The 27,626-nt window shown below is 31.3% G+C and overlaps 1 protein-coding gene across 2 annotated transcripts; it reads left to right on the forward strand.

The window, feature by feature from the left end:
* The first annotated feature begins 148 nt into the window (after positions 1-148).
* Positions 149-27,626, forward strand: LOC143072904 (adhesion G protein-coupled receptor L2-like). Of its 2 annotated transcripts, none has more exons than XM_076248064.1 (20): positions 149-305; positions 11,979-12,130; positions 12,554-12,702; positions 13,672-13,799; positions 14,285-14,731; positions 14,969-15,066; positions 15,547-15,738; positions 16,571-16,748; positions 17,242-17,358; positions 17,879-18,054; positions 18,323-18,375; positions 18,802-18,922; positions 19,841-19,944; positions 20,113-20,215; positions 20,961-21,114; positions 22,028-22,094; positions 22,997-23,063; positions 24,114-24,208; positions 26,236-26,404; positions 27,149-27,626. In XM_076248064.1, exons 1-20 carry the CDS (start codon positions 254-256, stop codon positions 27,269-27,271), a joined length of 2,745 nt encoding a protein of 914 aa, XP_076104179.1. In that variant the 5' UTR covers positions 149-253; the 3' UTR covers positions 27,272-27,626. The 2 variants fall into 2 exon arrangements, with proteins under 2 accessions (XP_076104179.1, XP_076104188.1); XM_076248073.1 differs by having other exon boundaries at positions 12,554-12,687.

A 27,626-nucleotide genomic window follows, 5' to 3' on the forward strand; every position in this document is an offset into this window, starting at 1 on the left:
TGTTATTAAAGTCGTCTGTCAGTCTACTTTGTTTGTGTACGGATTTGTACAGAAGCTAATTTGCTCTCAACTTTAACTTTATAAAAAAAAACACTTGAACATTTGTTGACTTACTCTAATACTGATAATGACCATTTCCTTCGTTTAAATTTCAGAATCTTAACCACGTGACTAGTTTCCATCATTAAGTGTTAGTTGATAACTGATTTCCCTCATAACAAAATTTAATTGAGTACAGACGTTAACTTCATCAATGAAGACTGGATTAGTTTTATATATATTTGTGTCGTTTTTGCTGTGGATATGTAAGTAAAACTTTTTATTAATTCTAAATGCATTACAATAAATCATATCACATGTGTTTTGTAATTTTTCGAATTTCGCTAACTGAAGTTACTATCAAAAATTTATGTTTGCACTTTTTCTAATATTAAATCATTTATCAAAAGAAAAACAATTTATGAATGCAGATTGAAATAAAATTATAAAAAAGATGACTCTTATTTGTGTTTATAAACTATAACTATTTAATCATTTATCGTTACCATAACAATATCTTTTACGACAGATACATTTTTTAAAAGATTTTAATTCCCAAAATATATAATTTTATATCACATACACCACACCGCGCGTTTTTCGCACGCTTTCACTTGTGCACTAAATGTACATTGATGTAGATAAGGATAAGTGGACCAACAAATAGTAATGAGCCACTTGACAAGATACGCCCGTGTCTTATTAGTGAAAGGAAATCAGTTATCATAATCATGACAATCAGATAAGTTTATTCATTGTACAAATGTATAACATTAAAGCAGATATTGGCCTATTGTTATGCTGATGGTGGAACAGACCAAAAATGAAAATAATAGAAAAAAAGAACCCCAAAACAGGCACATGGAAAAACAAGATAACAAACAATTAAGCTTGCGTTAGGTGTTCTGGAACAATGAGGATCTTGTGTTAAGTAATACATTTCTGTTAGTTTGGTTTTAATATTTTGTCCACATATATAAAAATATATTAGTTTTGATAGCGATGCATATATATCGGTAGGGTACCCATTGAGGTAGTCAGAAATCTAACAGACACTATTGCAATCGTTCGAATTAATTGACAAATAACCAGCGAGTCGCAATGATCTTATTTTCAAGTTGGTTCATTTGAAAAGAAAATAAATTAAAAAGGGTTTAACTTTCAAATGAAACATCATACAGAAACAGAAATCGATAAACAAAATATTTTTAAACTAAAAAATATAGGCCGATTTTTATTTACCTAAAAATCAAATAATCTAATTAGTTGCACTTTAATTTTTTATTTGTAATACAATAAAGCTACTGTATACCACAATAAACAGTACATGTTGCTTGTTTTATAGTGTAGACTTATGAGATAATCAGTTCTGTTGTATATCAGTTATATCGACCACTTGTTCTGAAGCTAGATTTAGTATAAATATTTACAATCATCTTTGACCTCTGTTTATCAGACTTGGAAGTAAAACTTCATCTCTGATGCAACAACGCACACTGGCCTTGACTACCAGTGAGAAATCTGATGCATTATAGATAAAGTCGTCTTGGAATATTAGTTTTCACATGCAGAAAATTTAGAATATATGCACGTAAATAGTTGATTTTAATTTAGTACATATGTGATTGTAATAAACAATATATGTGTATATAAGTTTGAAAATGACACTGAAAATTATTTATATTTTGTACGTATTCTAGCATCTAGTCAATAAAAAATCAAAATAATAAATTTAAAAAAAAAAAAAAATAAAAAACCAACAATGGTTTGTTTCTTCAGTAGAAAGATCACATGTTCTTTGTTTGGTCATAATGTTACTTTTAGTTCCTCTTTTTACGCCTATACCAGGAAGCAGACATTATGGTTTTAAATTGTGTCGACCGTCAGCGTCATTAGATTATTTTATAGAGTAAAGACTGTGTCGCCTATGTCTGTCACAGTTTTTTTTTTTAGATATTAATACCTCTATTGAAGCTTCATTGAAAGTTACAATAATATTATGGAAGTGATTAAGATACAGTCTAAGATTTTAAGTTTATCAGACATCTATTACTATGTTAAACCTACATGAAATGTTAGGAAACTTGAACAAAAGCTTTTCACTGATGAATGAATATTTTTTCTTTCAGTTAACATTGTGGAAAGTTGCCCCTTTTTGCTATCATACCTAATTCTCTTATAAGCATAATTATCGTTCTGCCCTGTGTTAAAAATGTGTTTTTATGCATCAAAAACTTTGTCAAATCTTCAGAAGATAGAAGCTTGAAATTAAGCTTAATATTTATTAAAAAAAAGATAACAAGTTGAGCAAAATTGATAAAATGCATTTTCTTTTTATTTATTTTTTCGGTATTATTGACAGATAAAACTGAGATATTTTTTTTTCATTTTTACCTTAACATACAGCCTGGGTGAATTTTTGTATACATCAAACCTAATTTAATTCCATTCATCAAACATTTGCTCAACCCTTCATGGAATTTGCGAAAAATAAAGAGAAGTTCCTTGAAGGATTTGAAGAAAATGTTAGTCTGAGATTGTTTTTTTTTAACTTACGCACGTACGGGTAAATGAACTCAGTTTTAGCAGTCAATCTTACATTTTTGAATGACAGCACTATTGTGTATAGTCAATGAAGTGCAGACGAGAAATGAAGCACGGGATGTGACTACGACAAATGAAAATAAAGTGGTAATTAGTACAAGTTTCCTCATAGTACATTATGTGTAAAGATTATAACATTAGAATTGCAACTGTTATTTGTCTGCTCGTCCGAACTCCGAATGTTTTCTGATCTTCATTCTGGTTGTTGTCTCTTTGGCACATTTCCCATTTCATTTCTCAATTTTATTAAAAATCCATAAGGATAACCTTCAACTCGTTTGCTTTGCATGACATCACAGACTGGAAAACCATTTTTAATTTTAATGTCTTCAACTGGCATACTGTATATTCTGTATTTCAGATTTCAAATAAATTTCTGAAATTCTGATATCGAAATTTTCAATTATACAAGTTAAGAAAATAGAAAAGGTACTATATAACAATAAAAAGATGTATAGTGATTGCCATTGAGACAACTATCCACCAGAGAGCAAATGACATAGAAGTTTTCAAATATAGGTCACTGGACGGTCACCAACAATAAGCAAAACCCATACCGCATAGTCAGCTATAATACGCCCCGAAATGACAAATTTATAACAATTCAAACGAGCAAAACCCATACCGCATAGTCGGCTATAATAGGCCCCGAAATGACAAATTTAGAACAATTCAAACGAGGAAACTAACAGCCTGATGTATGTATATGTATCAATGAACGTTCATCGAAATAAAAGAACTGCTTGCAAACTATATGTTAGAGAACCAGCTGGGAGTTAATAACATAAAACCCAAATGATCATCCCCGTCAAGGAAACGAAAGTAATAAACGAAAAAGTGAAAAAAGGACAATTTGTGATATGAGTATTTTGTCCTATAACAAATAGAGATATTTAATTGCGGAAACGCAACCCTTTTTATACCCCCGATTTATCTCATTAATTATGAAGGAGGTCGGTGTCCCCAATATTTCTGAAGCCTATATTTTGGCCGGTTTTATTTAGAATACCTTTGTGTTTTTTTAATTTTGTTTAACGACAGAATTGAATACAGAAATATGTAGTTACTAACTATTAACTGTGGCTACACTTTATAGGTTATTCCTTATAGCAACGGCAGTAACTTAGTTACATTTTAACCTCTTAAAATAAAAGAATATTTAAGTTCTACTTCAAAGTAGAAATACGTAACTTAAAAAAGAGAGACCACAAATAACAAAAAGCATGTAGAGGTATTCCACGAAAAACCAACAAAAATAGGCTTTACAAATATTGGGAACACCAACCTCCTTTATAACTAATGAGATAAATCAGATAATTATAAGGGGTGTGTTTCCGCAATTGGTATTAGGACAAATGAAATTATGAACAATCAGGTTAAGACGGCATAACTTCTATAACAACAGGATTAGGACTTTCAGTAATACAAAATAGATTGATTTCTACCTTTGTCGTTTTGAAAATTCTCTCAGTTTTGAAAACGCGAACGGATTTTTTTTTAATGCGTGATATTTTTTAAATGTTGTAACCAAGTTTATAGACTCAGAAATAACGTTACTGAGACCTGCTGAATAAACATATCTGTAAAGGAAAAAAAAATGTTAGAGATACCGAGACTTGTGTAATGCATTACTTTTGAACATCCTTATTGGGTTTTAATTCATTGGGTTAAAAAAATGAAATTTAATTCCCGGCATGGGCGAACATCATCCCACGTGTCGGGATCAATGTTCAGTAAGTAAAGCTGAATTAAAAGTTGATTTAATTTGATCTAGTGTTTTCCGCCATTTTAAAACGGTCAAGAGGTTCTCTTGAAACACTTCTGTTTTATCAAAAGCTACCGTATATTGATGATTATGAAGTAGGTGTGTGTATAATTAATATTTACAGCAACAATGGGTCAAATAGTACTATTAGTGTGTCAATCACTAGTTTGATGCTAGGGCCCGATCTTCCCAAGAGTGTTCAGTTTCAACACTTATCCACTGGTTCCGACGATTATATTTCGTGATCTTCACATGCTCATTGGAGCCTCTTGATTTCGATTTTACTTTTCTTACTTTTTACATCGGATATTGTCTTATGAATGAAAATAACACTATATAACTTTTGCGTGTCTTAAGCTTTTTTTTTTTTTTTTTACTTCTCCTGGGTTTACGTTTACCAATACCGCTCAAACCTAAAAAAAATCAAGCAAAAACTTACAACGTGAAACGTTAGGAGCTATATTACTTTTAAAGATTCATTATAGTGATAGCCTTATTCATCTCAGGGAAATCTTTCTTTAGGGACATGGAAAATTGATTTCTAAGATATGTCTGAATTTTAAAACACAGAAGATAAACCAATTAGCATACCGGTTGGTAGACTTATTATTAAAAATCGTTAAAAGTTTGGCTTTTTCTGTCTGCTTCAGACGCGAAAAGGACTGTTGAGGTATCATATTTAATAAGTTAAAGCGTACAGTTCCTTGATCACACTATTCGCAAACCTGTTATTGCATTATCCATATGACATATAATATCTTTTGTTACTATATATTTGTTTATCTAACGGGGAGGTTTGTGAGAGTTTTTCAGTCAAAAATCCTGTTTGCTTTAGGAATGTTTTGTTAAAAAAATATATGTTACATGTGTATACGCCCTTTTCTCCTAGAGATCCTATTTGAAAATAACATATAATGCATTGTATGATATATTCATACGTGTTCATTATTGTTTCAAGAACAATACTTTCCATAACAATGTCCATATATAAAAAAGAAGATGTGGTATGATTGTAAATGAGACAACCTCCCACAAGAGAACAAATGACACAGAAATTAACAACTATAGGTCACCGTACGGTCTTCAATAATGAGCAAATCCCATACCGCACAGTCAGTAATAAAAGGCCCCGAAATATCTCCGTATCCATAATAATAATCCATATAAGAAAGAAGAATTAGTATGATTGCCCATGAGATAACTTCCCACAGAGTCAGGAGACCAAACGACACTGAAATTAACAACTATAGGTCACCTTATGGTCTTCAACAATGAGCAAAGTCCATACTGCATAGTCAGTCTGTATCGTTTGACGTGGAAATGTTATTACCACAAACGTTTAGTATACAGTATATGAAGCTACTACTTATAACTTCATTGAGAAATGACGACTTCAAAGGTAAGTTGTTCTCTTTCATCCATATATCAATACTTTTTCTTTAAATAATTTTTTGAAATGTGATACCTTAGTGTATAATGTTGTCCTATCTAGAGGACGGAAACCATGATTTAAGAATAATATTCATTACGATGAATTTAAACAATGCATTTTCTCATTGCGGATGTAGACACAAATGCAGTAATGCAACATTAGAAATGTACTGCATGTGCACACGGAATTTAGTATCAAAGGCTTTTTAGTATATATTTTTTACAAGGATATCGGGTACTACAAAAACACTTGTGTATAATATTAAACCACTGTAATTAAATGCGGTGCATTACGTTTGCGCGCATTACCATTACATTTGCGCGCAATTATCATTACGTTTGCGCGCAGCTTTTGATTATATTTGCGCGCATTTTAAACTCAGGTAAACTCAGGTAAAATACAGGTAATAATACTTATTTATTTATTAATTTGTTCAATTATTTACATGTACCCCTTCCGTAAGTAAACTTCTCATAAGGCAGGGGAAAAAAGAGATGAAGCCGCAATTTTTTTCGATTTTCAGATACAATTCAACAATTCAAAGGTGTATGCAAAATTTTAAGAAAATGTGTGACAAAGCCCATTTATTGTAACTTGACCTTAAGGTAGCACAATACAAAGATTTTTTTACTTCCAATCGCTAACCTTTAAAATGCTGTAACTTTCTTATGAATGCATACAAAATAATAAAAGAGGTATATTTAGATAGATAAATTTAAAGATTAAACTTTTAAATGAATGCACTATTTTTATTATGCAATCATTATGTAATCAATTATTATGTAATTAATGGCAAAATCTAGGTCAGTTCACTTGAATGAATTTAGCTCTTTCATCTCTTTATATAATAACTAAACAGAAAATTTTAACGAAATCTAAATATACACATCATGGGCTTCAAATGGGTGTCTCAAATTGGTCCCTATGGGATTCCATTCTCTCATAAATCTCTAATTAGTGTGACCATCCTAACCACATAAAAAAAGATAATGTTTAATTAGGTGTAAAATTTGTTCTATACATTCTATCTGAAATCTGAGACACTCTTTTGTAGATAATGGCCATAGGAACAACATATAATAAAATCAATCCTCTAGGAATACCTTTGAGGAAGCTAATTTCAATTGAAAGTGGAAATTTGAGGAAAAATGTTTTAGACACAGTTAACATTATAGTTGGTTACATAATTGTTGCATCATACTAACATTGCATTTATTTGAAAGAGTAATCTGTTAGCTATTCATAACTACCACTTTTATAAATTTTCAAGCATTATTAAGAAAGTTACAGCATTTTAAAACTTGGGAGTCGGAGTTATAAAATCTTTGTATTGTGCTACCTTAAGCTATAACGGAATAATTTTATACTTGATTTTAGAATTCAATATGAACAATATATAATTTTAATTAACAAACTATTTTCAAAATTAATAATTGATAGTCATATCCGTCATTTATACTTTAATATAATTTTTATTTATATTTTTACCTGAGATTACCTGTAAAATGAATGCGCGCAAATGTAATCAAAAGCTGCGCGCAAACGTAAAATATTTTAATCCCTAAATGCGCGCAAACGTAGTGTGCCCATTAAATGAATGACTACCATTTCGGCAAAGTCTCAATTGACCCTCCGAATCTAGACATATTGGTCAAAACAAACCGAACTTGTCATCCGAAAACCTTATTTTTCAGATGGAAGAACAATTAAACAGTTTAATTTTAGTGTGCGCATTCTTTATCGCGAGAGAATAAAACAATGATACATAATAAACTATTACATTCTTTTCTGACATAATTATAAGTAATCAAACAAACTGACATCTCCACATGGCAGAATGTTTGTGAATATAATTTGTATGTTTTACAGATGTACACATGTGATAAAATCATTATTTTTCACATAAAATTTTCAAAATTCAACAGATGAGGAATGCAGGAGACGAATGTAATACTTTTAAAGATTAAATGAATTGTTTAATGCTCGTTTTTTTTTAAATTTCAGGGGAAATGTTTTAACGTATATCATATGTATATGGTACCATGAATACTACACAATTAGCGGACACGACACAATTTGACTTATTATTTTGATATTTTAGATATATGAAATAATTTCAATAGGCATTCAAAGTTTAGTTAATAAGTTTAAGGAATTGTATATCAGGTAGTACTTTCAAAGGCTTGTAATGCATTTCGGATTTAATTTGGCAAATGCTTTTTGAAAAAAATACATGATACTCGTTTTCTGTTTTGAGTATATCGTTTAATAGCAATTCAGCAATAATAAAAATCTACACTCTTTTCATGCGTAGGAAACACGAGCAGGGTTCTAATTGACATCACTTCCAACTTGTCAATCTTTCAGATAATGGGCGTATGGCGCCACTTTGTCTGTGTTTTGGTAATCATTTACCGACAAAAAATCCTTATATGTTTCTATTTACTTCCGAAGTCAAGTGCTAATTACAACTTGTTACTTTGAAAGTTATTGGTAAAACGACCAATTAAGTAACTTGTGAATTAGGAATAAACATTTATGAAAACTTATTAAACAGAATTATTATGACCTTCAAATTCTATGGAAACACATGGAACTGTGTTGGGTAGCTGTGGCTAATTGAAGGTAGCTCAATTGTCTGATTTTTTTTTTACATACAGCAGTTGATATCCGTTTTACTGTAAATATGAGACAAGAGATTAAATCTCATCTGTCTCATTGACCAGGTGTCCTTACCAATCAACAACAACATCTAAACAGACTACGCAAAACAAACTTAAAACACCATCTCAGTACATTAAGAGTACCCAAGAGTCTAATTAACTAAATAAAGGAAAACTCACTCCTTTATGCAATGATTTCTGGTTAATTTGATTAGGAATGAATGAGTTACCAGTGATTTCTCGAGTTATATATTGTCCAGAATAAGCATGAAATATTTGCCACTGGAAGTTGAGCAAACAGAAAATAAGTTTTCACTCTCTATTTTAGTTCACTCTTTATAGTGAGTCCTTTACATTATAATAAAATGTCTCTGATATGGAAGAAAATGCGGTATGGGATTTGCTCATTGTTGAAGGCCTTACGGTGACCTATAGTTGTTAATGTCTGTGTCGTTTTGGTCTTTTGTGGATAGTTGTCTCATTGGCAATCATACCACATCTTCTTTTTTATATGAAGAAAAAAAAACATGCATTGTCTTGTAATAGCTGGTTTTCTCTTGACATTCAAACCGTGTTTAATTTTTGTAGGCGTTTTCCATATTGTAATTGATAATTGATATTGTTAGAAATTCAATTTGTAGTCAGAAAAGAATACTCCCTATAAGAATGACGGATAAAAAAAAACAATTTATAAAACGTGGAACACCGAGTTTATCAAATGTTTGTCACACGATCATCATGATTTTGCCATTTTAATAACCTAGAGTAGAATGAGACATGTTTTCAGGTCTATGAGTCTGTCTGTCCCGTAACAGGGTAAAGTTTTGGTTTCAGGAATTTTCCAAGAAGTTATGGTCAGATCAACTTGACACTTGGTATCCATATTAATCATGACATGAACCACTTACCATATATATGCCAAATAACAATTTTGACCAAGATTTTGCGGTTCACTGAAGATGTACATATGCGTTTGTTCATGGTTCTAATGTTCTTGTATAAAAACAACCTATAATGAACTCATTTGAAAAATTTCATAGTACAGGTCTAGATTATTCTCAATCAAAAGCAGTTGTACGAAAATCAAATGGATTAATGTAATATGTAATAATTTTATAAATCAGAAATTTCCAGCATTTGACAGTTAAGTTAAAATCAGATGCCAAATTGGAGGTTGTATAAAAAATAGAAATGTAATACAAGTTTGAAAAGCCAGTCAAGGTCGTTAAAAACTTCCATCGTCAAGTTTGAAAACAAACTATAAAATTTGCAAAATGTAAAATAAAAATTCTGTTCAAAAGTTGAACAATATTGAATTTAAACCAGAAGGCTCTAAAATATTTTGGCACATGATTAAGATTACGAAAAAGACACCAGGGCATTAAAGTTGCAGACATGCATGAAAATGCCTGTACTGTTGACTTGATTGATGGGTTATATAACATTCATGTTATGATGTTGTGTATTAAATGGAATCTGTATGATGTCATTATACAAATAATATTAAATGATAGAGACTGCACATGCTGTTTTTCTTGAAATCAACTAACCGATTATAAACCAGAGAGCACTTGGTGCTTAACTTGATATCAGTTTTATTTCCTTTCACATTTTAAATATTTACATAGAATAACACAACATTATATTGTATGAAAAGCGTGAATTTTTTTCTGAATTAATAAAAACCAATAAAGTGACTAGAAAAAAATGTTATTATGCTACATTGAAAATATAACAAAACCGTACCGAACTCGCTATCTATTATCTAATTAAGTGTTTTCACGCAGGAGGTCAGTTTGTTCCTCTAAATTGAACTATATTGGACTCTTCTGCTTATTGAGTTCCCGCGTTTTATGAGCATACGATACGTTACATCTGTTATGAAAAATATAAAGAAGTGTCTGTAAAAGTTATTGTGATACTGATTATGATGTTAGTATCATTTGATCTGTTTTTATCATTTCATATCATTCACAGTGTTCGAAAGAAATCAGATCTACAAGATAAGTTATTTACACCACAAAAAGGATGTTTTGACAAAATAGATATATTCTTTATGTTTGAATTTTTAAGAGGGGTAAAAATCGGCATCAATCAGTCCAGTAATAAAGTAAATTTTCCGGTTTTTTGTGTGTTGTCATCGTTTTCTTAAAGCGAACATGAGAAGTATAGTTTTTACCATATCAAGTTTTGATTTGGAATATTTAATTATCTACCACTCATCAAATTTGGAAAAAGAGTATATGTTAGTGAAATGAGATTGGTTGATTCATTGGTGCCATTTGAAGACCTTCTGAATAAATTATAAAACGCAGTTAATGCCGGCATCACATATTGGCGTATAGACCGGCGTGCACCAAATGTAAATAAAAAATTAACTAAGTCGGTATACGTTAGTTGCACGCAAGAGGAACGCTAAACAATCGTTAAACGCGCGTTGCATAAGTTTGAAGTACGTCGAAATACTAAGGTATACGCTTGGTGAACGCTACAACTCGAGTAAATTTTTATGCAGCATAAACATTTTCATCCAGCTCAAGCGTGTGTAGCGTATACACGTACGCTACACGCACGTTATACATACGCTAAAAGCGCGTTTAACGCGCTACAGATAAGTTTGAGACACGTTTAGGGCACGTTGTTTACGCTTCGAGATCGTTCGACTTTAAATAAAACGTAAGCGGATGTGTTTGTAACAAACACCCCATAATAGAACGTCCAAGATACGACCGGGACGCGTCTCAAATACGTTCAAGAAACTTTTATCCTTCGTAGCGTGCATTCCATCTACGTTAGACAAACGCCAGGCATACGCAACCATACGTTTCTTGAACGCCCGATAAACGCTTAGGTACGCTTCTCGTACGCCCAATACACGCTTAAAGCTCGTTGTGCACACTTTACAGATATGATTGACAGGTTGAATGCATCCCAAATTACTAGCGTATTGGCAGCGTACATGAGTTTTTAACACGCCCGGCGTACGTCGGAGCTATACGCTGATGTGTGACGCCGGTATAAATTAATCAGTCTTATCTATAGGGAAGTCTCGGTTTTCCCGCCGCTTTTGAAGTGGTTACCAATTAGAATCAGGGTTCAATATAAGTAAATAATTGACAAAACTTAATAAAACATGATAAACAAATATATGATAATCTTGTCAACTGAAACCATGTGCCGTAATCATATAGAATGAGTACTTTGCGACATCCGGGTCTCAGATTAAATTACAAATATTTATCCAAAAAAGTTTTATATACAATTTATTCCTTCATTTTGTTGTTGCTTAAGTTGCTTTTTTTCTGTCATGACCGTTTGGAGAATTCCAGTTACTACATGCATCTAGATCCTGTAAATCGTATAGCGCAGAATAAATAAATGTTCCTACTGTGAACCTTTAAAATATAGAAAACTTGAAGTTTATAGTTTTTTTCCTAAAATAAACGCATTTTTGTTCTTTTTTATTTTGTATTAGGCGAATCACTTAAATGCGAGGATCCATGGGTATTACTGCGTCGGAACTGTGTACTGTATGAGAAGACGAACATGTTACCATGGAAAGAAGCGCAGCAGACCTGTGAAGAATATGGCGGGAATCTGATATCAGTTAACTCCCACAGAGAAAAGGTAAACAGAATATTTAATGGACGTTAAACAAAATTAAAATATTCTCTTAACATCTCAGAAATAAGTATACTGTAACTCTTTTTCGGGTTTCTTACAATTTAATGCAAATTCGCGTTTTATAATACTATTTTCTAAATAAATATGCAACTCTCCTGTATTGCTAAGACTTCCCTTTTGATACCAACAGACTTCATGTGCACTGGAGAGTTCACGCTTAGAATAAAAAGAGTTGAAATGAAGCATTTATTCACTCAAAATTCATTAGACCAGGCAGTAAAGTTAGTTGATTAAAATGAAAAGAGATGTTTTGTATATGGCAATGAGACAGTTCATGTTACATCATAAGTCTCAGTTGCTACATTTTTTAAACGGAAGATAATATTCGAAAATGCATTTAAATTATATGTACCGTATTTTTAATAGCAAGCCCTTCAAAGAGGAATCATGCCAAGAATAAAGAAACCGAACGAATTATATTGGTGGGTAGGTTTATCTCACAACCGAGCCCAGGCAAGATGGATATGGCAAGATGGCAGCTTTCTTTCACTACGTTCAAGGTATATATCAAGGAGGTAGGTAGGTAGGGAAAGTTCCCCTGTATTTATTTCACACTGTAAAAAAATCTTCGAATCTTTTCTAAATATAACAGTGTTTTTGTCGTTTTAAGGAGGAAATGGGCTTACCCATGTGATATTTACTTTTTGTGTTTTAAAACCCTATAAAAGCTTGGCGAGACAGATCTTTCTGGTCAGCTTTATTTTTATTGATGTATCGTAATGGCTTTCAATTATCATCCCATGAAAAGGTTTCAATCACAAGGTCTAAAATCAGAAAATTATGAAACTGACTGGAATCAAATGTTAAAGAAAATAAGGTACTTAATTGAATTTGAAATTATTACGTCTTTTATAAAATTTAAAGTAACTGATCTCCCTTGTATTAGCCAATCAAAACATGGCATTTTAACGTGGTGTATAATAATACTTATTTAATTATTCCTGTGGTTTGATATCTAGAAAGAACATGTGGCAATCATTTTCTAGTTGTTCCATTGTTTGATATGTGACAATAACATTCTACTTACAGCATTGGTTATCATGTGACAATTATAGCCTAGTTATTCTATTGGTTGATATGTGACAATAACATTCTAGTTACATGTGTACACCATGATCGGTTATCATGTGACAATCATTTTCTACTTGTTTCATTGGTTAATATGTGACAGTAACATTTTAGTTACACCAACGGTTATCATGTGACAATCTTAATCTAGTGGTTTCATTGGTTGGCATGTGACAACAAGTATTCTAGTTATTTCATTGGTTCAAATGTGACCTTATTGGTTCAAATGCCAATTTTGATATCTCATTGGTTCACACATAAAGTTGAAATTTCACCATTGATGTCAGCTAAATTGATTTTTGACATAATAAGTTTAAAATTATTTTTGAGTTTCTAAGTTTAGCTTATACATACAGAAAATGAAAAGATGTGATTTTATATAAAGAACTGAATTCACTATCTGTTATGTGTTATAGCCCATGGGCCGCAGGTGAACCAGACAACAGAGGTGGAAACGAATTATGTGCAGACTTTCATTTCTCAGGGAAAATGTTCGACAAAGACTGCAGTGAACGCAAACCATTCATTTGTCAGAGAATTAAAAGTGAGTTAACTATGTTCATGATAAAGATGTGTTCTTGTTTTTTTTTTTAATTTTTATCTTAACATTTCCTGAGTTTGTGAGGAAAGAGGAATCGACTCTAGTAGACACTAACCTATGCTAATAATATGTCCAACACAGACATATTCTGAAAGGATGGTATTACACCAAATGTCAAGACCTATTTAAAGCATCTATGTCTTTTTTCTGAATTGTCAAGACGCGTGTTCTGCACTTTAATCGGGTTGTTGTCTCTTTGACACATTCTTATTTCCATTCTAAATTTAATAAATTAACATATGCATTAAAACTATGTATTTACATTATAAAAAAGGCGTTGTCAGATTCAAAAGAGACATGATATTAATCAATATCAATTTTTAATTTTTTTTTTGTCCGGAAATGATTTTCGCAGTCGATATGTAATGTCACAGTGTTAAAATGGAAAGGAATTTTAAATGAAACATTTCAAACATGTATATTTTCAGTTACACCAGCACCAAGACAGACTAAAACGACGACGTCATCAAATGCTTTGTCCTACACCCCAACCTTTGTTTCTACTTTACCTCCAGAAACATCAGTTCCTTTGCAAACATCTGAAATATCAACACAGCATGAAAAAATATCAACACAACAGAAGACAACAAGTTCTTCAAACATAACGAAAACATCTGTTGTATCAATGACGTCAAAGTCTCAAACCAAACTTGAGCCATTGGCTAAGACGACCACACCACCACCAAAATTGACCGCATCAACAGTTTCGACATCCAAACCTTATAAAACAACACCAGCAAAACTAACTAAACCAACAGTTTCCGCACCACTGGTAAATCGAATACCTGAATGTCCAGAGGTATTTGCCTATGGAATACAATGGCCAGCAACGAGAATAGCTGCAACAGTTAAGGAGCCTTGTCCTGAAACGGCAGGTACGAACTAAGTATTTTACTTAGAAAAACTTTTAAACAAGGATTTACACTCAACATATAATTTATGACTCTTTCAAAATGCTTGCGCATTTTTGGTTCTTATATTTTTTATCAAATAAGTGCTTATAAGAAAAAAGTTTTGTACTTTTTAACATATTAAAAAATTAAAGTATAAAAAATACTGATTTGTTTAGAATTTACATTTGTTTAATGATGAACTATATACATTGTTTACAGGATATGCAACCTGGACTTGTGTTCCGGACTCAGGCTGGAAGGAACAACCAAACCTGACAGAATGCTCCTCATCTGATATCCAAAGAATAAACAAAATGGTAATTATCTGTCGTATGCATATGATTAAACATTATATTAAATCAGACAAAGCATTGTCAAAACGTTTACAATCTCTTGCATTACCGGGTCATGCTTTTTCAACTTTTTCGTCCATTATTTCAAGTCAATTTAAATTATTTCCTACTAGAGTTAGACAGTATTATTTTTTTACTGTAAAACAACTAATTTTCTCAAGTGATTCATTTTAGCAACCTTTCCAAGGAAAAAAGTAAAGCTTCCTTTTTATTTTTTAACATTTTCATATTCCCATTTGATATTAAAACTAATGTGTTATACAATTTTGGATCTCAATGCTCTTCAACTTCGTACTTAATTTGGCTTTTGGCGTCACTGATGAGTCTTTTGTAGACGAAACGCGCGTCTGGCGTATATATAAAATTTAGTCCTGGTATCTATGATTAGTTAATTTTATATACAGCATTGTATTAATAATGTACACACGTGTTTATTGTATACAGGTAGATTCAGTTGTCAATCGCAAGAGCGTTCTAACAACAGAAGATATGGTATCGATTGCAGCCAACTTAACAGAGAGCGTTGTCACTTCATATCACATGACAGCAGCAGATATTTCAACATCAACTGCCATTCTTCATCAAATGGCGAAAGCAGAGCCTAAAAATGTGAAAGAAACAGAAACGATGCTTAAGGTAGGCTAAAAGTGTTACGGCAAATTGATTATTTATTTTAATCTTTACTCAAATAACATTGAATATTAAGAAACTATAAATGCCAAATGGCTTTAAAATAAGAACCGGTGAAGGATCAGACAATTCCATGGTCAAAAGCACAACCAAATTATTGAGATGAAAGCGGTTCACAAAACAGTATAATTAAAAGTAAAGGTTAAAAATATGGACTCCATTGAAAAACTGGTGTATTTTTTTTAAGCAATCGAAGGAAAGAGTATCTTGATAAGAAGAATAATTACAAACTTGAAACAGAAATATGTCTTGAAGGGATTTTGGTTGATGTACATGAAAAATACACTTACGCGATACAAGTAAACAATACAAATATCAAAAGAGCGTATCAATTCCTGTCATTGACACAAGGCGTCAAAAACTAATATATATGTGACTGTCCCCAATACAGAAGGTTGTATATCAGTGGTTGTCAATGCTTGTTGTCTGTCATATCTGTTTTTCATTTATTGTTTGTCATAAATTTGGCCCTTGTTTTCTTCTTTTGAATTGTTTTACAACTTTTCATGTCTGAGCCTTTCATAGGCTTCTCTACGGTATGTTTTTTTAGTCGTTTCTATTGTTCCTTTCAGTTTTTCTTTGAATCATAATTGTTATTGTGCTGTTTGGTATCGTCCATCTCTTATTGGAAAAAAACATCAATCATTAATAAAGCTGTTTGGGAAAAACACGAACAGGTGAAACAAATGGAGTACAAATACAACTTTTAAGTTTTCTTTTTTCATTTAACGTTCATTCTTAACATTTCATAGTTGTTTTGTTATAAATTTATCTACAGGAAGTTGTTAAGGCCGGGAACTACCTCTTCAGTAAAACAGAAGCCAGTAAAAACATCGAAGCAGACGACAAAGAACGTACTGCATCAGACCTCTTGTTTGTTATGGAGGATACAACTTTAGGAATGACACACTCTCTTCAGACCACTGCATCAATTAGTACGAAAACAGAAAAAATATGTAAGTGAATTAAATTTAAACAATTATTTTTCATTTTCTAGAATATTAACAAAACAATGTATCTAGTACATTTATACATATTGCATTTTTGTTTTTATTTTATATGAGGGTAATTTCAAGAAGATTTATTGTAATTTAGTAGCTATTTATATCTATTTATTTTATTAAACAAATGTATCGTTAGTAAAAAGATTCATCAGTTTCTCTTTGACTTATAATTGAGATTGGCTGTTTGGTATCTGCCGCCTTACGCCTGTCGTACAGTTGCCTATAATCGTCCATGTCATTTGAACTATTAGAATTATGGATAACAGTGGCGGATCCAGCCATTTTAACAAGGGGGGGGGGATTCCAACTATATGCTCCCATTCAAATGCATTGATCGGCCAAAAAAGGGAGGTTCCAACCACCGGAACCCCCCCCCCCCCTGGATGCGCCACTGGATAATTATCTCAATGACAATCATACCGCATCTCCTTATATATCATTGTAGATGTTTCACTCAACGTACTAAATATAAATTCTTCTACACAAGACTTGGAATACAACAATGGAGAAGAAGGAACAAGTTTCATAATACCATACTCAGTTTTACAAAAATATAAAATAGGTAAATATTGTAGTCAAAACTAATTTTCTAAATAAAAGTGTACCCAGAGGACAGAACAGGCATATAATTCAGTCTGACATCTACAGAAGACTCATCAGCTACACACTAATCAAACAGATAGAAAATCAAATCAATCAGAAAGACAATGGCTTTTAAATTTTCGAATACATCTTTAAACAACAAAATTAGTGGGATAATGTAAATCATAATTTTAAGATGACAGACGACTACACACTTGCAAGACGAAATACAACAAACCAACAAGAACCTTATCCAAAATTAAGTGAATGAAAATATGGAATATATTCTAAACTTATACATGTTAATATATAAGATGGAATATATATCTCCCAGGTACATACACTGTAAGTCCCATTACTCTTGTTCAAAACAATTGATCATATTGTTTTCCACATTACGGTCTCACATTGAATATCTTAAAAAGTTTGGTGACTCTATTGCACATCTATCCAACTCAACTTCAAATACTAAACCTTAACTTCAATGATTTTGTTTACAGATGGGTTAGTGAAAGCAGTATTCATGACTCATTACAATCTGGGTAATATTCTGAAGATTAACGATGATACGGTTGATGTAGAAGTTGCCAGCAATGTCGTATCAGCTTCAATAGCCGGAGACAAAACCATTGAATTTCCATTGAGTCCTGTCATATTTACCATCCAGTTATCACGGGTAAAGAAACTATTTTTCAGTGTTTTTATATAACAAAATGTGGTGATGATAAAAATTTCTTTTCTTAGGAATGTCAAAACTATTTATATTTTTAAATTGTTCTTTGAATTTGTTGAGCTTTTCAGAAATATAATGTTATTCATATCAATTTATTTACTCTAAGATGAGAATACATATGTATTTCATTATGCAAGGAATACCATTCTCTATCTGCTCTAAAGAATGATATTTCAATAACTTAATTCTATAAGATTTTTCTTTATTTCAGACCTACGGGAAAGCTGCTCAACCGTTGTGCTCTTTTTGGAATTTCTCGGAAGGGTAAGTTGAATATCATTTTAATAATAAAGTATGTTAAAAGAGATTGAACAGAACTTTGTTAATAATATAATAAACAACTTTTGTATTAAAAATAGCCATAGAGTAGATACTTTATGAAATTATTAGTGAACTGTACTCACCCTTAAGAGACATAATGTCTAAATTTTCGACTAATTGTAAAGAAAACTTAATAAAGTTTGTTCGTTTGAAGTTCTTCTGGATTTACCTCGTGTTTCATCAAAAATAGCAAACTTTTGAATACCAATGATGTATGAAAACATGAGGAGAATAGTCCAACCGTCTGACTGTCACTTTGAATGATAGAGTTATAGTTCCTTAGTCTCTAAATAGTTTCTAAATTAGAATTCTTAATCGAAAATTTCAATAATGAATTGTTTCATTGTCATATTTATAATTATTATTCAGTGTTTATGGACAATGGTCACAAGAAGGTTGTAACCGTATCAAAGAAAATGCAACGCATGTGACATGTCAGTGTACCCATCTAACAAACTTTGCTATATTGATGGATGTTTCTGGAGTAAAGGTACTATACTTATTAACAAGATAATTATTGACCGGATTTAGAAATTAAGTTACAGAGATACAAAATGAACATCAACATGCCACATCTTAAATATTTATTTTATAAGATATCGTAACTTCACTTTGTGTTAACTGCTATAAACAATATAATTAAATGATAACACAAGTGATATTTGTTTATATATTTTGTTTTGAAAGATAAAAATGAGCAATTTCAATGCGCTTCTAAATAAGTGGAAGTAGACGAAGGAAAGACAACTTCAAGTCCCCGAAAATCAGAAAAGACGAAAGACAGATCATAAGCCACTACACAGAAATCCAGAAATAACTCCCAAAAAATATTCGAAAACATAGAAAGCATCGTTGATTGTTTGATGTATGTAAAAACAAGAATGTGTCCTAAGTACACGGATGCCCCACTCGCACTTCCATTTTCCATGTTTAGTTGACCGTAAAATTGGGCTTTAAAGTCTTATTTGGCATTAAAACTAGAATGATCATATCATAGGGAATCATGTGTATTAAGTTTCAAGTTGATTGCACTTCAACTTCATCAAAAGCTACCTTGATAAAAACCATTAACCTGAAAATCGCACTTTTATTTTCTATGTTCAATGGACCGCGAAATTGTGGTCAAAATATATTCCCCATTGAAATTTGAAAGATCATATCATAGGGAACATGTGTACTAAGGTTCAAGTTGATTGGACTTAAACTTCATCAAAAACTACCTTGACCAAACACTTTTACCTGTAGCGGGACAGACAAACGAACAAACGGACGGACGAACGAACGGACTCACAGACCACACAACATAATTAATGCCCCTTTACTAGGTGGGGCATAAAAACAATGAAGCATTATCATGTCTATCTCAAAAAAGTATTGAAAAAATGAACATTGTATTTATATATTTCAGCTGACAAACGAACACACACAATTCTTGAGATATATTACTTTTGTTGGCTGTATCATCTCTATTGCTTGTTTAGCCTTGAGTTGGATCACATTTCAATGTGTCAGGTAAAGAAAATTATATATTTATCTAGATGTTTTGTGCTATAAAGATTATGTTCCTACCAGAACTGTTTCTATTTGTTTTTCTAGTCTGTAATGTTCTTTTTTCATAATTGCCGGCAAGATCACATTTTCATATACCTCAATGTATTCATATATTTTTTTTCATTTTAGATCTCTGGATGGGGAACGAAATTCAATTCACAAAAATCTTGTATTTTGTCTATTTGCTGCCGAATTAATATTTTTAGTCGGTATTGACAGAACAGATGATAGGGTAAGTAAATATGTAATGTTTATATCCTATTTGTTTATGCATAAACATATATTCAAACAGAAAAAACGTAAAATCAAAAAAATACTGAACTGAAAACGGAAAGTCCCGAATCAAATGGGAAAATCAAATGATATAACACATCAAACGAATGGACAACAACTGTCATATTCCTGACTTGGTACAGACATTTTGAAATGTAGAAAATGGTGGATGGAACCTGGTTTTATAGCGCTAAACCTCTCACTTATATGACAGTCGTATCAAATTTGATTATATTTAACAAAACAGACACAACAGGTAAATAGTCAAAATATAGGTACAGCAGTCATCACTATGTCACAATCTCGAAACAAACAAATATTAAACAAAAAGTATAGATAAACCAACGATACCAATCTATAAGTAAAACTGGATATTCTATTTTTGGAACATTTTCTAAGAAATATAACTCTGTTAAAAATTTTGGAACATTTTCTAAGAAAAAAAACTCTGTTAAAATTGGAATAAATTCATTTTTATTTGCAATTAATTTATTGATTTTTACGTCATTTGGTCCCTTGGATATGATTTTGAATCATGATTTCACAAATAAACGCGAATCTAAGATTCTCATACAAATATTGGAACCCCTAGATTCTAACAGTTTAGACATATAATAAACTTGTTTGTTTTGACACATTTCACAATTATCCTAAAAGCCTTTTATTATTTAAATGATTTCCTAAATCTTTTTGTGTTATTTCAGGTTTCCTGTGCAGCTATTGCATTGCTCCTTCATTTCTTTTTCCTGTCATCTTTTATGTGGATGTTGATGGAAGGTGTCCACATTGTAGTTCTTCTCCAACAAGTCTTTGATGCCGCCAAAAATAATATGAGATATTACTACCTCGCAGGATATGGTAAGTATAATACCAACAATAACATGGAATTTTCTGCGACTGTCATACAAGTGAGAGGTTTGGGTAACTATAAAACCATGTTAATTCAAAATTTTCTATATTAGGAAACGCATTTATTCTACTAAAAGTATGTTGCACTTTAGTGTTTCTGTTATAGTTGATGTCTTACCCTCGGGTTTAGTTTGTAACCTAGATTATTTTCTCACAATCGATTTATTACTTTGGAACAGCGGCATACCTTCGTTGCCTTTATGTTCAAAGTCGAGGAATATTTTCCGTTCGTTTGATGTGTTCGAGCTTTGATCCAGGACTTTTCGATTGGAATTTTTCTTGGAGTTTGGTCTTTATGTTATTTTACTTTTTGTTACCTATGACTTCAACGCTCAGCAATATTTGATAAAAGTACTGATAGTCTTGTAATTTAAAAGAGAAAACTAACATTTGATCTCTCTGGCTGAACAAACGCAGAAATAAGTGTCAAAATAGGTTTATATCATCACAATTGAAAACCCACTATGGCTATCAAAAGCTAACACACTTTGTTTATACAGAAGATTATATACAATTATAGGAGAATTATACACAACTGTGAAGTGAAAATAACAGTAATTGATTCTATATTTGGTGCTTACGAACAGGAGACACCTTTCTAGATACACCTTCACCAGGAATTCTCACGCTCTAAAAATGTGACCCCGTTTATGGCCAATTAAACGAAGAAAATTTTGTTACCATGCCGTCTTTTTGAATCTGTTAAGATGACTATAGTTACTGGAACTTTATTCCTAATACCGTCGCTGTACAAACACTGATGACAATTGTCTGTTGCTGTAGACAATCTTTACATCCGACGACAGTCTTACTCATTTCAGATCAATAATTTTATAATTCATATAATGTATTCTCATTTTAGGGGTATCAATCACAATTGTTGGTACAACAGCTGGTATAAATTTTAAGGCATATGGAACAGAAGATTTGTAAGTACAATAACAAATTCAAATTTAAATTCAAAATTTAAAATTCAAATTTAAATTCAAAATTTAAAATTCAAATTTAAATTCAAAATTTTAAATTCAAATGTAAATTCAAATTTAAGATAAAAATTGTATTTCCATATAAAGTTTACAGTTTGTGACATATAACAAAATCAAAAACAAATTAGACAATAACTAAGTAACTCAATTGACTTTTAATAAAGGATCCTAGTTTATTTATTCACTTGTGTTGGTGTTGATGGGTTAAGTATATAGATAACTTTGTCATTGTCAGTGAAATTACCAAATGAATTATCTTCTATGATAATGTAATTAAAATATGCTAATCTAATATTAGAATTGTGAGAACAATTTAATAGGAAATATTTCTCATCATCTAGTACATTGCATTTTTTGGCAAAGTCTCTCTTCGCGAGGAATTTTAAAATGCCTTCCTTTTTTAATTTATAATTAATGATCACTGATTCTAATTTTTATAATTAATTTTCTAAATTCAAAATTTGAGTTAGAGAGGTATGGTTTATCAATAGATAGGAATAACAAGAAGCTAAATAATCAAATAAAATAAACAATATATCTGATTTGTATATGGTATGTTTTGTTTAAATGTTCATATGCATTTTTTTTTTCGCTTTCCTAGAGATAATAAGAAAAAAACCCACGGATTGAGAAAAAAACACTTTATAGTCATGGTTACATGTTTGTACTATAATTGATAATGCGAGGTAAGGAAGTCAAAATAGTTTGATGAACTTGGCAATCGTATTATCACATCTTCTCATGATTTTAATATACATTTGTAACTGAGATTTGAAATTGTAAGTGTCAAATGTTCTATATTTTGCATGCAAATAAAATTATTAATCAAATTTCATCTACAACAGCTGCTGGATAACTACAGACCAATGGTTCATTTGGAGTTTCACGGGACCAGTTGCTGTGATATTGATAGTAGGTTTTCATTTATATTGCCATAATTATAAATTAAGTTAACTCTTTACATAACTATGATTTTTTTCATATTACAAAGTATTTTCTACTCCAGGAATAGATAATATAAGATCTTTTTTGGAAAAACCTTTGGTATTCTCGAAGTTCGTGAACTGAGAAACTTAGCTTAATTTGGCACTTCCGGAATTTTGAATTCCCAATGCTCTTCAACGTCGTACTGTTTTTTGCTTTTTTTTACTGTTTTTATTCCAGTGTCACTTATAAGTCTTTTGTAGAAGAAACGCTCGTCTTGCGTAAAATAAAATTGTATTCCTGGTATTTATGATAAGTTTATTAATGTCTTAGACCTATAGATAACAGAACAGTCATATGATATGTGTTTCAACGGTTGTGACAATTTAACCGAGTGTGGATTTATATGAGGTGATGTGGGAGTAATGCATGCGTATAACAGGATGCCCTGTTTATGTCCCATATCTACATACCCCTGGAGTTCTTTGGATTCCCTAATGTTGTGTTTGTTAACTGCATTTATCTTTTAAACGATTGATGAGATTTGAATATCGATAAACTTCTGTTACCTTAGACATGTGCTTTAATGATATAATAGTTTTAACTTAGTAAATACGAAAAATCAAGTTTATATCAAGTGAATGTTAGGATTAGTATTGTTTATTCAATTCATAAATTCTTACATTGTATTTGATATTAGAAATACTATTATTTTATGTTATTACATAGTTTATTCAAACCGAAATTGTGATTGTATATCAGACTCAGTACATGCGTCTTACCTCAAATACCGTTTAACCGAATTACCTAAATTGGAAATCAAAGCTCGGCTATTTTCTAAATATAATTTACAAATAGCTGACTGTTAGAAATTATTGCTCTAATTTTAATTAGTACAGCAGTGAAGTATGACACAATATATAATTAATGAAACATATACGAATATGCGCATAACCTAAAGGTTACATAAAGTAAGATATTATTGATGATTACACTGTTTATAGATAATGACCAGATCAATTTCATATCTTTTTTCAGATTAATACAATAGTTCTTATGTACGCCTTATCAATGGTATGCAGACATTCGGCTTACGTATTTGCAAGAGAAAAAAGTCAGCAAAGTAATTTCAGGTGAGAAAACGAATGTATCTTAGAATTAATTACAGATCATCCCTGGTTTTTATTGGCGTTCCTGTTGCTCAGTCATTAGTTTGTAATAGTTGTTTGTCGTTAATTAGTTTTAAGTTTTTTGCCATGTTTTTGTCAGTCAGGTTTCAGACCTATGAGTTTGAATATACCTTTCTCCTCTCTTTCGATATATTTGTGACAACGACAGCACTTGTAAAAAGTAAAATAACAAAAATACCGAATTCCAATGAAGATTTAAATCGGAAAGTGCCAGTTCCAGAACTCAATTAAACTGATTGAAAGATTATGTCATCAATCATATGAAAATCAAGCACAATCACTCTCGTTAGGGGTTAAGTATCCATACCATCATAAAATATATGAGAAGAAAATTACTCGTATCATGTGGACAACTGGTATAAAAATAAATGTTTTTATTTCCGATACAAAGACCCTATGACAAATGTATGAGTCAATATTAATAACAAAATATGCCATCTTAAATAATCTGACAACTTAATCGTGACTATTTCCCTTCTGTATATAAATCTGTTTAAAGGTTTTATAGGCTTTTGAGGTGAATGCTGACATTTTTGTGTGTTGTAAAATAATATTATCATAAAAGATTGAATATGAAATACCTGAATGTGTAAGATGTCTGCACGTTGATTTATATTTACAAATTATGTCCTTGTATCGATGATATACAACAACTTTTCAGTAATACAGAGATTTTTTTCGTTAAAATCAAATACGTTGTAATAACATTAACGGTACCAATTTTCCTACACCCGATGCGCATTTCGAAAAACCATGTCTCTTCAGTGATGCTCGTGGCCAAAATATTTTGAAATCCAAAGCTTACATAAAAGATGAAGGGCTATAATCCAAAAGGTCCAAAAAGTATAGCCAAATCCGTCAAAGGAATCAGAGCTTTGCATGAGGGAGATACATTTCTTAATTTATAATAATTTCTAACATTTTGTAACATGCACGAGCGAATCGAAAAACTTGAGATATACAAGCACCTTAAGATGGTGACATAGGAATGTTACCATCTTAAAAGGGATAATCAACAATAGGAAATGAAAAATAAAATTCTTTTAACATAATTTTTGATATAAAACTCCCATTTAAGATATAGATATCAAGATCCAGAAAAGGGCAGTGTTCATTAGCTTTATCTATAGTCAGTTCAGCAGTATAAATCTCTGTAGCGTACATACTGAATTCGTCATTATTGTAAGCCAATATATCACCCAATTATTTGATAGTCTTATTATGTTTTTGTATCAGATTTTGTTTCGATGGAACTTTGCTGATTTTAGTCATAAATTGTACTTCATTCAGTTATAACAATACAGAGAAAGGTCCGCAATAGGTGGTACAATTGGAATTCGGATATTTTAACGATTTACGGAATCTTTATAGCAAACAACATGTTATCTAGTAAAATATCAAGGGCAGTTAAAGTATCAAAGCAAAATGACATAGTTCTTTTGTTTGTTGTTACGAAAAAATGACATAAATAAAGGCTACAGTAGTATACATACCGCTGTTCGAAATTCATAAATCGATTGAGAAAAAAACAAATCCGGGTTACAAACTAAAACTGAGGGAAACACATGAAACATAAGAGAACCACGGCACAACCGGAAAACAACATTTAAATGTAACACACACACAGAAACGAACTATAATATAACAATGTCCATTTTCCTGACTTGGTACAGGACATGGTGGGTTGATCCTGGTTTTGTGGTATGCCAAACCTCCGCTTTTATGGCAACGTTAAATATAACATTTTAAGAGTTTGAATATATATAGTCGCATTCTGAGTTTTGAAGTTCTCATTTAATAAGGATTTAAAACTTGGCTTCATAGAGCTTTAAAACACTTTCAAATCTAACCTGCTAAAGGGAATGCTATCTGCAATTCAAATTCATTCACATCCGCAACTCTTGACGTTTAAGTTCAATTAAACTTTTTACATAGTTCATAGATTGTACTAAAATTATTTTGTTTTACAGGGCATGGATACAAGGTGCTTTTGCTGTTGAGGTTCTTCTTGGATCAACATGGGTATTTGGATATTTCTTCATCAATGAATCAACAATAGTGTTTGCATATATATTTACAGTTCTCAACAGCATTCAGGGACTTTTCATTTTCATATTTCATTGTTTATTGAATAAAAAGGTAAGATACAATACATTTAGATATTGAATGCCTTGCAATTGCTATCAAACAATCAAAAGTACACATTTTCAGTTTAAAGCATACATTGCATGTGCAAAATGTAACTGTTGCAATGAAAGCAAGAGACAAAACAATGCAGACAAAAAGGTGCGCAGTATTTTGGATTTTGGATCAGAATACTTGAGATAAAAATAGTATTTAGAGTTAGGATCGATTTATTTTAGAAGTCATATATTATTGATAAAATGGGACATACAATTATTATCTGGGAACTATCTGTAATCAATACGCACTAATTAGATGCTATCTAGTTGGTCATGTCGATATCAATCATTCCTAGGTCCACCTATTTCAAATGTGACTGCGTCATGATTATATAGTTATGCATTCATGTCAAAGAGTACAGATATAAAACGTCTAAAGGGTGCATATTTAAATATTTAACTAAGACATTACATCAAAAACGCACGTGTATCATAAGGTATTACTGGTTCATTTGTCTTTTACGTGACTAGCATCCTGTACTCAATTTGAAGAAGACAGATGAGGTATCTCAAACTTAGTATGTATCATACGGAGTGCTTAACCCAATTTTGTTTAGCAAAGAAGACAATATGAAAAGGGTTAAGTACATATCAAATAGCAAACTGAAACAAAAATTATGATCAAATAAAACAGATGAAATGCGTTTTAAAAAGCTGTAGATTTTTTTTTTAATAATCAATGTTATTTTTTTTCTTTTAGATACGTTTTGAATACAAAAAACTGGCACATGTACATGTAAGACACAACTCGCAAAGTTCGACTAAATCAGCGTCCTTCAAAAAGAAAGACGGTTCATATGAGGTGTATGTTTCAACCACCTGAGTCAGGTGTACCAAGGACGCCCCAAATGTGTTCAGAACATTGCCAGTTTGGCCAGTAATACATGCATAATAGCGTTTTCATTCTGTGCATAATAAAAAGTTATTTTTGCTTGCGAATTAATAGTGTTCACCTGCAAGAAGTTTCTTAAATATGACAAATAAATGAAACGTATGCAATGTGAAGAAAGGACGAGCATAATATGTACATTTATGTTTACTGTATATAATTATACATATAGATGTTATTTTGTAAAAATCACATTTATTTTCAGATCAGATCATGATTTTATTGAATCGTATATTGTTGACAGTTGATTTAAATATTATTACCTTAAATAAATGTTTACATATTGATA

This window comes from Mytilus galloprovincialis, chromosome 1 (genome assembly GCF_965363235.1).
Source record: "Mytilus galloprovincialis chromosome 1, xbMytGall1.hap1.1, whole genome shotgun sequence".
Classification (NCBI taxonomy): Eukaryota; Metazoa; Mollusca; class Bivalvia; order Mytilida; family Mytilidae; genus Mytilus; species Mytilus galloprovincialis.

What these genes read in the sequence shown, in the direction of transcription:
- LOC143072904 (XM_076248064.1), top strand. Translation starts at nt 254, where the DNA reads ATGAAGACTGGATTAGTTTTATATATATTTGTGTCGTTTTTGCTGTGG. An exon ending in GCCTTGTCCTGAAACGGCAG is followed by an intron (nt 14,732 to 14,968) that starts GTACGAACTAAG and finishes CATTGTTTACAG; the next exon opens with GATATGCAACCTGGACTTGT. An exon ending in TTGACAGAACAGATGATAGG is followed by an intron (nt 20,216 to 20,960) that starts GTAAGTAAATAT and finishes GTGTTATTTCAG; the next exon opens with GTTTCCTGTGCAGCTATTGC.